Below are 16,143 nucleotides of genomic sequence, written 5' to 3'. Positions count from 1 at the left end.
CCGAGACCTCACGACCAGCCCTCCAGGGAGAGGCGACGCGGCTCTCCTCGCCTCTTACCGTGGGAGACGGAGGCGTGGGGCGGGCAGGGGCCGGCTGAGGCCACGCGGCGCGCAGGTGGCGGGCGGGCTGCAGAAAGGGGAGGGGGGCCGGGGTCTCACGTAGAGAGGGGCCTGGCTGCCGCGGTTAGACGCCCATGGGAACTCCGTGAGGGGCCTTCTCGCCAGCCCGGTCTCGAGACGCCGAAGGGGCCCGGCCCCGTCGCGCCAACCCGCCCGGGCTCTGCCGCCCCCGCCACGAACACCCGTGGGGTCCGAAGTACGCGCGGAGGGGGCCCGTCGCCGGAAGTGCGGCCCCGTCCCTTCCGGCGGTCCGCTGCTCTGGCAGCTCCCGCACCCGCGCCGGCTGCGTTCCGGTCCCGCGGCCGCCCGTCCAGCCCCTCGGCTACCGTCGCCGCCTCCCCCGCCCGGCGCCATGGCCGCTGCGGCCGGGGACGGCACAGTGAAGCCGCTGCAGAGCGCCATGAAGCTCGCCAACGGGGCCATCGAGCTGGACACCGGCAACCGGCCCCGGGTGAGGCGGGGCGGGGGGCGGGGCTTGGCCGCTGAGGGTGGCCCTGGAGGGACCCCCGCCCGGGGAGGGCGAGGACAGGGCCGGCTCGGGCTGGAGATGTGGGGGCGGGCGCCAGCCGGGACCCCGGACCGCGCTTCCCAGGCGAGGACGGGGGCGGGGCGCAGCCGGGCGTGCAGTGACCTTGGACAGCTCAGATCCTGCAGGCCTCGGCTTTCCAGTTCGCTCGCTGAGCCGGTGCATCAGAGCCTGGGCTCCACCTGTAGAGGAGATGCAGCAGGAGGGTCCGCCAGGCCACCTTCCAAAACCCGGGTGACGAGCAGGGCCATGCGTTCGTGCATTTTTCTGGGCAGAGATGGTAGATTTAATGCGGTTGCCACAGGGGACGGCATCCAGAGAAGGCCACATGCCCGCTCATTTGTGATGCTGTTTGCAGTCGCCTTAGTTAGGAAAAGCAGGCCGGAGGGGTGTGGCCCGTTCCTGAGATGGGGCCGAATCTAACGTTGGCGACCAGGTAGAGAAGCCCGCTCAGCCACACCTGGCTGCCCAAAGAGGGAAGGAGCCTGCCTGTGCCTAGGAGAAGCCTCGTTCCTGAATCTGCTGCTTTCACCAAGTTGGTTTTTAGGGCAGCAGGTGCCCCCGCAAGTCAGAAATCCTCCCTGGATTATATTTTGTCCTTCTCTCTGAGGCATAGACTTTTTTTTTTTTTTTTTTTTTTTTTTTTGAGACGGAGTCTCGCTCTGTCGCCCAGGCTGGAGTGCAGTGGCGCAATCTCGGCTCACTGCAAGCTACACCTCCCGGGTTCACACCATTCTCCTGCCTCAGCCTCTCCGAGTAGCTGGGACTACAGGCGCCTGCCACCACGCCCGGCTAATTTTTTGTATTTTTAGTAGAGACTGGGTTTCACCGTGGTCTCGATCTCCTGACCTCGTGATCCGCCCGCCTCGGCCTCCCAAAGTGCTAGGATTACAAGCGTGAGTCACCGCGCCCGGCCTGGCATAGACTTAAAGATAGGTAACTTAACAGCTGGGGATAAAACAAAAAACACACCATATTGCTGGGCGCCATGGCTGACGCTTGTAATCCCGACACTGGGAGGCCCAGGTGGTGGATCACCTGAGGTGAGGACTTTGAGAGCAGCCTGGCCAACGTGGTGAAACCCCGTCTCTACTAAAAATAACAAAAATTAGCTGGGTGTGGCGGTGCACACCTGTAATCCCAGCTACTTGGGAGGCTGAGGTAGGAGAATCACTTGAACCCAGGACGTGGAGGTTGCAGTGACTCGAGATCCTGCCACTGCACTCCAGCCTGGGCGACAGAGTGAGACTCTGTCTCAACAAAACAAAACAAACCACCATACTGTGGTTCCGATGACCTGTGCTTGTCAGAGGGGTCACACAGCCTTGAAAGGTAACAGTTCTAGGCTCCTGTGTGCACTGGAAACACGTAACAGTTACAGGCTCCTGTGTGCACTGGGAACACGTAACAGTTCTAGGCTCCTGTGTGCACTGGGAACACGTAACTCGCGGGTTCTGGGAAAGGGATTTCTCGGAACTTAAGCCAGGAAGTGATTTGACAACTTCCACTATCACTCCCTTTATCCTCTCAGGAAGTATTTTTTTAAGCCACTGAATGAATCACCCTTGAGTTGCACAAGAAGGAAACGTTGCATAGAATGAGAAATGACAGCAAACTGCTGAGGTCATTTCCCCAGGCCCACTGAATGAGAATATCAGTTCCTGTGCTGGAGAGAAAGGCAGTGAGAGGAGAAAATGACGTCCAGCTCGTCCCTGGCTCTCTCTCTCTCAGGTCCTGATGTCTTTTCCAAGTCTGGAGAGCAGCGATGCTGCCTGTGCCCCGGGCAGAAAACCGTGTTCTGGCTGCAGCTAACCACTGCAGGCTCAGTGTCTCTGGGTGTATCTCAGAGATAAGCAGGTGGTGGTGGTCCTTGCATATCCCACAAGGGCACCTGGCAGGAATAATGGAGTCACTTCCCTCCACTGGCCTGAACCCACTGTTTCTCTTTCCTGGACACAGGAGGCATACATGGAATACCTGAGGAGCATCCACTATATCTCCCAGGTGTTACTAGAAGAAGTGGAAACCACTAAAGGTATGGCTCACCCAGCCGGGCGCAGTGGCTCACGCCTGTAATCCCAGCACTGTGGGAGGCAGAGGCGGGTGGATCACCTGAGGTCAGGAGTTCAAGACCAGCCTGGCCAACATGGCGAAGCCCCGTCTCTACTAAAAATACAAAAATCAGCCAGGCGTCGTGGCGGGCACCCATAATCACAGCTTCTCGGGAGCCTGAGGCAGGAGAATTGCTTGAACCCGGGAGGCGGAGGTTGCAGTGAGCTGAGATCACCCCACCGTACTCCAGCCTGGGCAACAAGAGCGAAACTCCGTCTCAAAAGAAAAAAAAAAGCACAGCTGAGCCCTGCTGCTTCCTCCATGCTGGACAAATTGTGGGCGTCCTTAGCCCTTGATGGGTGCCAGGCTTCGGGGGGGTCTCTGGTATCCTTCCAGCCTGACCATTTGTAGCAGGTGGACCAGCCCACACTCAGTGTGATGTAGTGGCAGGAAGGGACCAGTGTTGTGGGTAAGAAGATGGAGATTGGGTTGTGGCAAGACACTGGGTCCAGTGAGTGGCACAGACGTGGGGCAGCATTCCAACAGTGCGACGTGCAAACGCCCTGAAATAGGAGTGGGCGGGTGGGGCTGTATGCATGCCTTGGGTGGAACTGAGGCTGTTCTGGTGTGCAGGGAAGCTTGAAGAGGCTTTGAGCTTTGAGGGAGAGGACAGCCTGGGAGTGGAGCCTCAGGTGAGGACTGAGGATGGCAGTGGCCAGACCACCCAGGATGGGAGCAGTAAACGGCCTGGGGATGTGTCCTGAAGGTGGAACAGAGCAGACTTGCAGGAGGCAGATGGGGACAGGAGCAAACTGGCAAGGAGAGGAATAGAAAGTTCTACGATGAAAACATTAAGTTTGAGGGGCAGCAGCCACTGGACATAGGAGCACAGAGGTCGGGGGCAGCCACTGGACATAAGAGCACAGAGGTCGGGAGGAGCTAACAGTTGCCCTGGCTCCCTAGGGAGCCGGTGAGCTCGGCTGAGCTCTGGTGCTCCAAGATTGAGGAGTTGGGTGGAGGAGTGGCAGAGGATCCCCCGGGGAGAGCAAAGTCCCAGAAGACAGAGGAACTCCAGTGGCCCACCGTGTCTGGCAAGGTAGGGACGGGTAAGGGCAGTTTCCGGGGGAGTCGGGGACTCAATCAGGGCAGGATGAGAAAATGGGAGTGTGTGAGAAGTTTTCTGTGAAAGGCAGTAGGGAGGTGGGTCCAGGGGCGAGTCACAGAGAGGCAGCTCCCACGGCATGCAGAAGGGCTGCGTGAGCAGGTCCATGGTCGCGCAGAGGTGCTCCATGCCAAGCTACGGGAAGGCAGGACTTTGGGGACACAGCCGGCGGGAGATGGGTGAGGCGATCCGCCTCAGCAGGTCCTTGTCTCCGTAAAACGGAGTGAGGCGATCCCCCTCAGCAGGTCCTTGTCTCCGTAAAACGGAGTGAGGCGATCCCCCTCAGCAGGTCCTTGTCTCCGTAAAATGGCCACTTCCCAGAGGCCTGCAGTTGCAAGTGAAGCCGAGTGAGCAGTAAAGGCTATTTAGGATCGAGGCTCTGACAGGCCTTCATGAGGGGCACACAGACTTAGCAGGCTCAGGAGGCAAAACCAGAACAGATGATTAGAGATGACTTGGTGGGGGGCTTGCCTGGGGTCCATGAGGAACAGTCGGCTTGTCCAGGGTGAGTGAGGGGTCGGGGGGCAGTGGGCTTGCCCGGGGTCAGTGAGGGGTCTGGGGGCAGTGGGCTTGCCCGGGGTCAGTGAGGGGTCGGGGGGCAGTGGGCTTGCCCGGGGTCAGTGAGGGGTCGGGGGGCAGTGGGCTTGTCCGGGGTCAGTGAGGGGTGGTGAGGGGGGCAGTGGGCTTGCCCGGGGTCAGTGAGGGGTCGGGGGGCAGTGGGCTTGTCCGGGGTCAGTGAGGGGTGGTGAGGGGGGCAGTTAGCTTGTCCGGGGTCAGTGAGGGGTCGGGGGGCAGTGGGCTTGCCCGGGGTCAGTGAGGGGTCGGGGGGCAGTGGGCTTGCCCGGGGTCAGTGAGGGGTCAGGGGGCAGTGGGCTTGTCCGGGGTCAGTGAGGGGTCGGGGGGCAGTGGGCTTGTCCGGGGTCAGTGAGGGGTGGTGAGGGGGGCAGTTAGCTTGTCCGGGGTCAGTGAGGGGTCGGGGGGCAGTGGGCTTGCCCGGGGTCAGTGAGGGGTCGGGGGGCAGTGGGCTTGCCCAGGGTCAGTGAGGGGTCAGGGGGCAGTGGGCTTGCCCAGGGTCAGTGAGGGGTCGGGGGCAGTGGGTTTGCCCGGGGTCAGTGAGGGGTCGGGGGGCAGTGGGCTTGCCTGGCTTTTCCGTTGCCTCATTTTATCTCAGCAGTGGGTAGCAGTGATAGAGCCGCCTGTGACCAGCCTCCTTGTCCCCCACCAGAAGCTGGGGAAACTGCACCCGCCGACACCTCCAAGATGCTGAAGCTAGCACAGCAGTGTCTGGAGAGGGCCCAGTCAACGGCCGCCAAGCTTGGTGGGTCTCCTGCAGTAGGTGGCTCTCGTGAGTCATCCCCCAAGCTCGCGTCTCCTCTGTGGGATGTGGCCCACCGCTTGACCCCTGGCTACCAATGGCTTGCAGGGAAAACACGCCTGAAGCCAACCATGCCTGCAGCTGCTCCCATCCCCCAGCCTGCCGGCCGACACCGCCGTGTATACTCCGACGAAGGGGGAAAGCTCTCTCCTTTTCTGCCACCCGAGATCTTCCAGAAGCTTCAAGGGGCAGAGTCACAAAGCTGTAAGAAGTAAGATGGGCAAGATGGGAGGTGGGATGAGACTGGGATTGGGTTTTTGAGGCTGAGGAAGATGAGCTGATGACAGCGATTTTTTTTTTTTTTTTTTTTGAGACAGAGTCTCACTCCGTCGCCCAGGCTGGAGTGCAGTGGCACGATCTTGGCTCACTGCAAGCTCCGCCTCCCGGGGCAGGATCTTGGCTCACTGCAACCTCCGCCTCCCGGGTTCACACCATTCTTCTGCCTCAGCCTCCCAAGTAGCTGGGACTACAGGCGCCCGCCACCATGCCCGGCTAATTTTTTGTATTTTTAGTAGAGATGGGGTTTCACCGTGTTAGCCAGGATGGTTTCGATCTCCTGACCTCGTGATCTGCCCACCTTGGCCTCCCAGAGTGCTGGGATTACAGGCGTGGGCCACCACGCCAAGCCCCCACAGTGCTGGGATTACAGCGTGAGCCACCGCACCCAGTCTGACTGCGAATGTTTTTAAAATGGGTCCCAGAATGGGAATATCCTCTTGCCTGACAGAAGCAAGTGCAGGCGGCACGGTGGCTCACGCCTGTAATCCCAGCACTGTGGGAGGCTGAGGTGAGCAGATCACCTGAGGTCAGGAGTTCCCGACCAGCCTGACCAACATGGTGAAACCCCGTCTTTACTAAAAATACAAAAATTAGCCATGGTGGTGTGCACTTGTAATCCCAGCTGCTCAGGAGGCTGAGTCAGGAGAATCACTTGAGCCTGCAAGGTGGAGGTTGCAGTGAGCGAAGATCGTGCCACTGCACTCTAGCCTGGGCAACAAGGGTGAAACTCCGTCTCAAAAAAAAAAAAAAAAGCACCGGGCGCGGTGGCTCATGCTTGTAATCCCAGCACTTTGGGAGGCCAAGGCGGGCGGATCACGAGGTCAGGAGATCGAGACCACAGTGAAACCCCGTCTCTACTAAAAATACAAAAAATTAGCCAGGCGTGGTGGCGGGCGCCTGTAGTTCCAGCTACTTGGAGAGGCTGAGGCAGGAGAATGGCGTGAACCCAGGAGGCGGAGCTTGCAGTGAGCCAAGACTGTGCCACTGCACTCCAGCCTGGGCGACAGAGCAAGACTCCGTCTCAAAAAAAAAAAAAAATTAGGCATAGTGGTGTGCCCCTGTAGTCCCAACTACTAGGGAGGCTGAGGTGGGAGGTTCACTTGAGCCTGACAGGTTGAGGGTGCAGTAAGCCGTGATTGTGCCAGTGCACTCCAGCCTGGGCAACAAAAAGAGAGTCTGTCTAAAAAAAAAAAAAAAAATGGCCGGGCGCAGTGGCTGATGCCTGTAATCCCAGCACTTTGGGAGGCCAAGGTGGGTGGATCATGAGGTCAGGAGATCGAGACCATCCTGGCCAACAAGGTGAAACCCCGTCTCTACTATTAATTACTAAAAAATTAGCCGGGCATGGTGGCGGGCGCCTGTAGTCCCAGCTACTCGGGAGGCTGAGGCAGAAGAATGGCGTGAACCTGGGAGGCAGAGGTTGCAGTGAGCCCAGATTGCACCACTGCACACCAGCCTGGGTGACAGAATGAGAATCCCTTGAACCCAGGAGGCAGAGGTTGCAGTGAGTTGAGATTGCGCCACTGCACTCCAGCCTGGGCGACAGAGCAAGACTCTGTCTCAAAAAAAAAAAAAAAAAAACTTAGCTGGGCACAAGAATAAATTGTATATCTATATATATGTAGAAATCCATATATAGAAAACTGAGCAGACAAGTTTATAACAGCAGAGCAGACATAGCTGAAGAGTAAATTCATGTATTGGAAAAAAGGTCAAAAGATGGCTGGAATGAATTACAGAAACAGAGCCTAACGTGTTCATTGGAGTTCCAGAAAGAAAATGGGAGGGAGGCCAAGGCAGGCGGATCATGAGGTCAGGAGTTCAAGACCAGCCTGGCTAACATAGTGAAACCCCATCTCTACTAAAAATACAAAAGTTAGTCATGCGTGGTGGCGCGTGCCTGTAATCCCAGCTACTTGGGAGGCTGAGGCAGGAGAATCACTTGAACCCAGGAGGTGCAGGTTGCAGTGATCCGAGACTGCGCCACTGCACTCCAGCCTGGCAACAGAGCTAGACTCTGTCTCAAAAAAAAAAAAAGAAAAAAGAAAAGAGAAAGAAAATGGGAGAGAGGCATTATTAGAAGTTAGAATGGCAGACAGTTGTCTAGAACTGATGAAAGATACAAAGATACAAATGCAGAAAGCCCAGTGACTCCCAAGTGGGAGAGACGAGAAGGGTCCACTCCTCCTGCCCCTGCTATGGCGGGGCCTGGCTTCCCAGTCCCTTGTTTCTGCAATGTGGCTTCAGGGCAGGGTGGCCAGGCGTCAGGCTCTGTCTTTCCTCCTCCTTGTCCTCCACTGTCCCTGATAGTGGGAAGGTAAAAGGGAACAAAGCTTTCAAGGTGGAGTGGCTGTTGGGAACTGTATAAAGGAGACAGGACACTTCTTCCTTTCATGGGTCACAAAGTAATCTAGCTGTTTGACCCATATAGTGCCTTTAAAGCAGGGATGTCCAATCTTTTGCCTTCTCTGGGCCACACTGGAAGAAGAATTGTCTTGGGCCACACATAAAATACGCTAACACTAACAACAGCCGATGAGCTTAAAAAAAAAAAAAAATTGCAAGGCCGGGCGCAGTGGCTCCCATCTATAATCCCAGCTATTTGGAAGGCCAAGGCGGGCAGATTACCTGAGGTCAGGAATTTGAGATCAGCCTGGCCAACATGATGAAACCCCATCTGTACTAAAAAATACAAAAATTAGCTAAGCACCATGGTGGCACATGCCTGTAATCCTAGCTACTTGGGAGGCTGAGGCAGGAGAATCACTTGAACCTGGGAGGCGGAGGTTGCAGTGAGCCGAGATTGTGTCACTGTCCTCCAGCCTGGGTGACAGAATAAGACTCTGTCTCCAAAAAAAAAAATTGCAAAAAAAACTCAGTGATTTTTTTTTTTTTTGAGACAGAGTCTCTATCACCCAGGCTGGAGTGTAGGCACGTGCCACCACACCCGGCTAATTTTTTGTATTTTTAAGAGACTGGGTTTCACCATGTTAGCCAGGATGGTCTCAATCTCCTCACCTCATTATCCGCCCGCCTCGTCCTCCCACAGTGCTGGGATTACAGGCGTGAGCCACCGCGCCCGGCCCTCAGTGATGTTTTAAGAAAGTTTAGGAATTTGTGTTGGGCCACATTCAAAGTCATCCAGCCTCGGACTGTTGCACAAGCTTGCTCTAACAAGATTCATATTGTTGCCAAACACATATAACTGATTTCCATAGAAGTCCAGTGGTCCAGCTCCTCTTGAAAAACCAAAAGTCATGGCAATACCGAAACTTGTGTTTTCTTTCTTTTTGTTGTTTTTTGTTTTGGTTTTGTTTTTTTGAGACAGAGTCTCACTCTATCACCCCGGCTGGAGTGCAGTGGCCAGATCTCGACTCACTGCATCGCCTCCTGGGATCAAGCAATTCTGCCTCAGCCTCCCGAGTAGCTGGGATTACAAGTGTGCACCACCATGCCCAGCTAATTTTTGTATTTTTAGTGGAAACAGGGTTTCACCATGTTGGCCAGGCTGGTCTCGAACTCCTGACCTCAGGTGATCTGCCTGGCTTTAGCCTCCTAAAGTGCTGGGATTACAGGCGGGAGCCACTGCACCTGGCCAAAAGCTGTGTTTTGGAAGGGCAGGCAAGAAGGGGCAGATGTTGCAGCCCACCCCAGATGGCTCCCCTCCTCTTCCTCCTCACCTCCTGGCCTCAGAGCAATCCGAGAGGATGAGAGAGGCTCCTCTGGTGGCCAGACACCACTGGGCCTCCTGGGGTCTAGACAGCAGCTTGTCACATTTCCAGAGAGCTGACGCCACTGGAGGAGGCCTCCCTGCAGAATCAGAAGCTGAAGGCTGCGTATGAGGCCCGAATGGCCCGGCTAGACCCCAGCCAGGCCATGCAGAAGACATCCCTGGTGAGTGGGGGCTAGGAAGGGCCTGGGGGGTGCATGGGCGCTGGGTAGAGGAGAGTCGGTCTTACTCCCTCCTTCCCCCCGCCAGACCCTCTCTCTACAGCGGCAGATGATGGAGAACCTAGTGATTGCCAAAGCCCGGGAGGAGACAGCACCCTTTCTGACCACCCTGGTGGTCCCTGAGGGGAAACTCAGTGTGGCCTTGAGCCAACGGCAGAGAAGGGGGCAGCGAGGGGAGCGGAGGTTCCAGGGTCGGGGTACACGGCTGAGGGGCTTCCCGCTTTGCAGAGGCTTGGCCTCAGGGGAAGGGTCTGGCCCCCGTCCCCCAGGCTCTCTGGCTCGGCCCTTCTGGCTTGAGCGCAGGCTGTCTTCTGCCCCAGAAGCCTTACCTGGGGACAGCCCCTCACTGAGGGGGGTCCCTGGGACGTCTCGGCCTCTCCGGGTGTGGGACGGGGTTGGGAACCGAGGGCCCGCTCAGATCCGACGCTCGGCGCCTTGACTCTGCACCCAGCTTCAGAGAAAGATGGAGGAGCGCCGGCTGCGGCTCCAGGAGGCCGCCAACAGGTGGGACTCCTGCCCGCCCCTGGGGCCGCTGCGGGGAGGGCCTGGCCCCGGGACCCACCGCATGCCTTTCTCCCCAGGAGGTTTTGCAGCCAAGTCGCCCTGACCCCGGAGGAACGGGAGCAGCGGGCCCTTTACGCCGCCATCCTGGAGTACGAACAGGACCATGTGCGTCCCACACGGGCCCAGGCTTTGTATGAGAAGCCCAGCGGGGGGGGCGGGGCCAGAGGCCGTGGGGGGTGGGGCCCAGCGAGGGGGGCGGGGCCAGAGGCCGTGGGGGGGAGCCGAGCGAGGGGGGCGGGGCCAGAGGCCGCGTGGGGGAGCCGAGCGAGGGGGGCGGGGCCAGAGGCCGCGTGGGAGGGCCCCAGTGAGGGGGCGGAGCCAGAGGGCGTGGGGGCCGTGAAGGGGGCGGGGCCAGTGGGAGGGCCCGGTGAGGGGGCGGGGCCAGGGCTGCGTGGGGCGGGGCACGGTGAGGAGACGAGGCCAGGGGTCGCATGGGAGGGTCCCAGCGTGGAGGGTAGGGCCAGGGCCTACGTGGGAGGGTCTGGGCCGCGTGGGAGGGTCCCAGCGCGGAGGGAGGGTCCCAGCAAGGGGGCAGGGCCAGGGTTCGCCTAAGGTTTCCCTCGGGTGTGGGTGGGAGGGGGGGCGGGGGCGGGTCGCGGGGCCTGCTGGCGCTGGGTCTCCTGCACCCCAGGACGGGCTCCCACAGTCTCTAGGGGTCGGCATTGCTGGCAGATGAGGCGCGTCCGGTCGTGGTGGACCCACCGTGCTTTCTTTCAAGGACCCCTGTCTCGTAGGACTGGCCGAAGCACTGGAAGGCCAAGCTCAAGAGGAATCCGGGGGACCTGTCACTCGTGACCAGTCTGATCTCACACCTGCTCAGGTAGCTGGGCCTTCAGACCCCACAGAGCCCCTGCGCACCGGCCTTGGGCACCTCTTCCTGGTGCCAGGTGCCGGAGAGGGGCTGGACTGACAGAGGGAGCCTGTGCCTCGGCCACGTGGACACCGCAGCTCCCTTTGCGCTGAGGGCGTTTCCTCCGCTTCTCCAACCTCCCCAGCGGGGGCGGGGGGCAGACTTTCCAACATTTACTGTCAGGAGGTAATGCAAGTCACTTCTCTGAAACCGGGCATAGCGCGGCACCTGTGGATGCCACGGAGAGGCCGAGGCTGGTCGCGTTCTTATTCTTACGCCCTCCTCTCCCGCAGCCTCCCCGACCACCCGATCGCGCAGCTCTTGAGGCGGCTGCAGTGCTCCGTGTACAGCACCCTGTATCCCGCCGTGAGCAGAGCAGCCGCGCCAGCCCCAGGCTGCTGCCCCCTGACCCCCAACCCCGGAAGCCGACGGCTGCGGCCCTCGCAGAGCCTCCATTGCATGCTGTCCCCGCCCGAGCCCAGCGCAGCCCCGCGGCCCCAGGACAGTCCCCCTACGCCCCCACTCCAACCCGGCCCCGTGGGGTCTCCCTCACCCCTGGGCGACACCGCATCTGGATTGCCAGACAAGGACAGCTCGTTCGAGGACCTGGAGCAGTTCCTGGGGACGTCTGAGCCGCAGGGCCGGGGCCGTGGGGTGCAGCCAGAGCCCCAGCTGCAGCAGCTGAAGAGCGCCGTGGAGGAGATCCACAACGCCATCGGTGAGGCCAGGCCCCCACTGGGAGAGCCGCGGCAGCTCTTCACCCCTGCTTATCGGTCCATTTCAAGCTTCTGTTTGGGGAAGGGTCTGTTGATCAGAGACTCTGATCAGACTTAGGTCCACCCAGCCCACGCCTCAGCCCTTCTCATTTTGGAAATAGAGTGGTAGGGACGGGGTTTCATCATGTTGGTCAAGCTGTTCTCAAACTCCTGACCTCAGGTGATCTGCCCACCTCGGCCTCCCAAAGTGCTGGCATTACAAGCGTGAGCCACCGCGCCCAGCCCAGAGTTTTCTAAGAACCACTGCGGGAGGCCCAACAGTCCAGGCGGTGTTCTCGCTGTGCTGCCCACACACTAAGGAACTTGGTCAGGGTCCCCACCCACAGCGGGTTGAATCTAAAGTCGTCCCTGGTTCCTGCAGTTTTGGGTAAAGGCCCTTTTGAGAAAAGGATCATTCTCCGGTTTCTTCTCAGGCTGCTGGCCCAACAGGGCAGCAGCTGTAGGTGACGGTTTCCAGTCCCAGACTCCCTGCCCTGGGCCGAGGAGGGTCAGGGGTGGATGCAGGAGGCTTGAAGGCGGTGGAAAGAGGACCAGACAGGGCCGTCTCCCCATTGCTCCTGGACACTGCCAGTTGCTCTGCCTCTCAGAGAGCTTGCTTGGGTGGAGAAAGGCCCCATGGCTTAGAGCCACTTGACCCAGCAGGGGAGGAACCTCTGTGGATGTCCCCGGCTCTGTTCCCAGCAGACAGGCTGCTCTCGCTGACCCTTCTGGCCTTCGAAGGCCTAAACACAGCTGCCTCCAAGGACCGGTGCCTGGCATGCATTGAGGAGCCCTTTTTCTCCCCGCTGTGGCCTCTGCTGCTGGCCCTGTACAGGTATGGACCCAACCGTACAACCACCCGCGTGGCCTGGTGTCTCCCAGCCCAGTCCCCCAGGAGGCCTACCCTGCTCCCCAGCACTGTCTGCTCCCCTCCATCCCCAAGACTCGTGTTTGCTACCCCTAGCCTGTGCTTTATCCTGAGGCCATCCTCAGGGGCTTCCAGTTTGCAGGTAGGACTATTGCCACCCTCCTGTGCCTGGGGTCTTGGCAACACCGGGGGTTTTTGCTTGAGATACATAACCAGTTTTCTCCAGGACTGAGTTCCAGCCACAGCCCTGCTTCTGTCACCAGGGCAAGGTCCCTGGGGCAGCTTAGCCTGGCCTCTCTCTGCCCCAGGAGCGTGCACCGAGCCCGGGAGGCTGCCCTGAGCAGGAGCATGGAGCTCTACAGGAATGCACCCCCCACCGCCATTGGCATCCCCACCAAGCTCCTCCCCCAGAACCCTGAGGCCAAGGGGGCCACTGGCTACCCCTACTGCGCAGCGGCCCAGGAGCTCGGACTGCTGGTCCTGGAGAGCTGCCCCCAGAAGAAGCTGGAGTGCATAGGTCAGCAGGTTCGAGAGGCAGGGGGAGGGACAGGCTCCCATCCCAGTAGGTGACCTGGAGCCTTTGTCTTCACCACTGAGCTTCTCTTGTCACCTGCCGGTGGTGAAGTGGGGGGACCAGAACAAAAGTGGTGTCTGAGCAATATCCCCAGGGTCGTCGCAGCTCTTCCCAGCCATGCACATCAGGAGGTGGGGGGGGTATAAGGGGTGGCTTGGGCTTTGGGGCGGGGTTAACTGCCCCTGAAACCCCGTCTGTGGTGCAGTGCGGACCCTGCGGATCATCTGTGTCTGTGCGGAAGACTACTGCCCCACGCCGGAGGCCACACCCCAGGCCGGGCCCCAGCCCATCGCTGCAGCTGCCATGTGAGTCCCAGGAGGGCGAGGTGTGGCCAGGGAGGAAGGGCCCTAGAAAGGCAGTGGTCATGGGAGGGACTGTCTTCCTGCCTCTTAGCCTTGTGCCAGCCGGCTTCACTGTAGAAGCGGGAGGGCTGTGTCGGCCCGGCCGTGTGGGCCCAGCCCTGAAGGAGCTCCCTTTAGGGACAACCTCACCATGCTCAGCTGGCTTCCTGTGCCTCTGGGCAGGAGGGCACAGTGATGGCAGCCAGCACAGCCAGGATGGCTCCACAGTTGCTGGGTTTGCGGAGAGGTCCCTGGCCCCAACCCAAGGCCGCTGTGCCCTCCCGACAGTGGTGCCGATGACCTGCTGCCCATCCTGTCCTTCGTGGTGCTGAGGAGCGGCCTCCCTCAGCTGGTGTCGGAGTGCGCGGCCCTGGAGGAGTTCATCCACGAGGGGTAGACCCCGGCGGGTCAGGGTCGGGGTCTGTGTGCAAAGAGCAGGGACCTCATCCCTCAGCCTACTAAACGGTGGTTGTCAGTGGCAGCTGGAGAGGGCAGCGTGTGGCTCCATCACAGCCATGCCTTTGGGCAGCCCCTGTAGGTCCATCTATGCGGAGTGCCTGCTGCCACATGTCCCGTGGCCCTTCCCTTAGCTCAGCCTCTCCCAGACGGCAGGAGCTGGGGGCTGTGCCCGGAGCAACATCTGCATGGGGGGGGTGGGGATCGAGTACTATCCCTGGCTCTGCCGTCCAAGGGCGAGCACAGAGCGGGTGGGAAAGGCCTCCTCTAGCCCAGCGGCCCTGACAGCCCCACCTGCGCACCCTCAGCACCCAGGTCCTGAACTGGGAGGGCAGACACTACCTTCTGCAGGGCCAGGGGTGTCCTTCTGTTCGTCCAGATGACACCGGCTGCCCCTGCCATCCGTGCAGGTACCTAATCGGAGAGGAGGGGTACTGCCTGACATCACTGCAGAGTGCCCTGAGCTACGTAGAGCTGCTGCCCCGGGGAGGCCTGGCCAAGTAATAGAGCCACAGCCCAGGGCCCCTGCAGGGCCTGGCCTCGCCTCCCAGGGCTGTCTCTCCTACACCTGGAGCCATGGGATCTACTGAGGACAATCCTGGAGCCTCACGCTGCTCTGCACATGGCAGGGGCTTGTTCACTGTGGTGTGCTCTCCAGCTCTTCCCCTTCCTCACCTCACATCTGACCCTGGAGCTTGGGGTTGGCACCTCTTCCCCAACAGATGGGGCTGAATCAGCTCCAGGAGGAACCAGGCCCTGCTCTCCTGTGTAGGCCTCAGAGAGGCCGAGAAGGGAGGCTTCGGGCTTCGATGGGTGCTGGCTCAGTGATGAGCATCTGGCTGGGGCAGCTCCTGGGGAGCATCAGGGAAGAGGGGGCCGTGGAGGCTAGTGGTGGAGACAGCAGTCCAGTTTCTCTCCCCTCTGACCCCTAGAAGGGGACTTGTAGCCCCATGAACTAGTTTGTCTGGGTCAAGAACAAGGGCCGGCTGGGGCCTGGGGTGCAGCTGGTGTGAGGGTGTGCTGTTTGCTGATGGGCAGGGACACCCCGGCGGGGTCTGGGGCTCTGAGCCCAGGACATTCCCTGCGCCTTGCTCACCTTGGCTGTGGGCTGTGAACATTCCGGGACCCTGGGCATCTTATCTAGATCTGTGCAGCCCAAGGGTCAGCCCTCTTGACTGTCACATGCTGCCCCTACCCAGCCTAAAATAAAGAGCTCACTGCTGTGCTTCGCCGTGTGGCTCCCTCAATCCCCACCCCACTGGCCAGGCAGCACAACCACCCCTGCTGCCCACGGCAGAGGCCGTCGAGGATGTGGGGTAGGAGCCACAGCCCAGCCCCAAACAAAGCCTGGCCCAACCTCTTGAACATCTGCCAGCCTCCGAGACCCTCTGTGTAGAAGCAGGGTCCTCTTGGGGCTGTGCCTGGCCAGGCAGGTGTGGGCTTCACCCTCTTGGACAGGAGAGCTCTGCAGGGCATCGGTGGGTGGGAAGGGCGGGGTGGGGCTGGGGTCCTAGGTCATCACTGGGGACCTGAGCCCAGAGCAGTCACCCGAGGGTCTCCAGAATCATCATGGTTCTGTGCATGGCGACACACACGTTCTGAGGTGCACAGAAGGGTGCCGGGTGTGGACAGCATCTGCCAGGGCGGTGTGGGCAGATCAGGATGGAGGGCTCTTCTGCAAGAAAGGCAACGCCGGCAGCTTGAGATGCCATGAGGAGGCAGGTGCAGGGCTGGTGGGGTGGAAGGTCCCAATCCTAGATGCTACCAGGAGCTGGCTGTGGGGCAGTGTCGCCGTCCTCAAGGAAACAGCCTTCAAGCAGTAGCTGTGGACATCAGTGGGATGCTCTGTGCTTGCGCCCTCAGCAGTGGCTGGTTTACTCCCCGAGGACCCTGTGGGGAGACAGAAGTGTCTCTCTGGGTGGGGGAACAGCTGGAGCATCTGCCCCAGCCCTCAGTGTGAACCCCAGCTGGCCGTGGTGCCTTGGAGCTTCGGCTGCTCCGGCCTCAGCTTTGCTGTCTAGAAGATGGAATTTTAAAGCCTGCTTCATACAATGGGGGAGATGAGCTGTGTCTTGAACAAATCCTGGCGTGGGAGCCCCGCTGGCTTGGCATCGGGCCACACCTGCAGCCTGACCACGCTGGGGGCCGGGAACGTCCTGGCTAAGCTGTATCCCTGGCCCTGGCGCTGAGATCCCGCAGACCTGTCCAGGGGCTGCTGTTTGCTGTGCAACTTGCCCTCTCTGAGCCTGCAGCTTGCCCATAAGACAGGA

General features: G+C 60.0%; 1 protein-coding gene and 1 long non-coding RNA gene across 16 annotated transcripts; one reads left to right on the top strand and one right to left on the bottom strand.

Moving 5' to 3' along the window:
• The first annotated feature begins 78 nt into the window (after positions 1 to 78).
• Positions 79 to 15,098, top strand: VPS9D1 (VPS9 domain containing 1). 15 transcript variants are annotated; one of them, XM_055232912.2, is made up of 15 exons: positions 79 to 571; positions 2,606 to 2,681; positions 5,086 to 5,178; positions 5,284 to 5,446; positions 9,297 to 9,408; positions 9,494 to 9,556; positions 9,917 to 9,969; positions 10,047 to 10,134; positions 10,764 to 10,849; positions 11,173 to 11,597; positions 12,337 to 12,469; positions 12,811 to 13,019; positions 13,282 to 13,381; positions 13,706 to 13,810; positions 14,284 to 15,098. In XM_055232912.2, exons 1-15 carry the CDS (start codon positions 473 to 475, stop codon positions 14,375 to 14,377), a joined length of 1,899 nt encoding a protein of 632 aa, XP_055088887.1. In that variant the 5' UTR covers positions 79 to 472; the 3' UTR covers positions 14,378 to 15,098. The 15 variants fall into 15 exon arrangements, 13 of the variants coding, with proteins under 13 accessions (XP_055088887.1, XP_055088888.1, XP_063469142.1 ...); XM_055232913.2 differs by having other exon boundaries at positions 166 to 571; positions 12,340 to 12,469; XR_010114541.1 differs by having other exon boundaries at positions 350 to 571; positions 5,035 to 5,178; positions 12,811 to 13,027.
• Positions 2,149 to 10,164, bottom strand: LOC134731867 (uncharacterized). The gene is made up of 3 exons (XR_010114544.1): positions 9,795 to 10,164; positions 9,195 to 9,324; positions 2,149 to 5,437 (listed from the first exon to the last, which is right to left on the bottom strand). It is a non-coding gene; the product is annotated as an uncharacterized lncRNA (long non-coding RNA).
• Positions 15,099 to 16,143: the final 1,045 nt, after the last annotated feature.

The sequence above is a fragment of the Symphalangus syndactylus genome, chromosome 11, assembly GCF_028878055.3.
Source record: "Symphalangus syndactylus isolate Jambi chromosome 11, NHGRI_mSymSyn1-v2.1_pri, whole genome shotgun sequence".
Taxonomy (NCBI): Eukaryota; Metazoa; Chordata; class Mammalia; order Primates; family Hylobatidae; genus Symphalangus; species Symphalangus syndactylus.
Note: the sequence above shows the minus strand (reverse complement) of the source record. Positions and strands in the feature narration are given on the sequence as shown.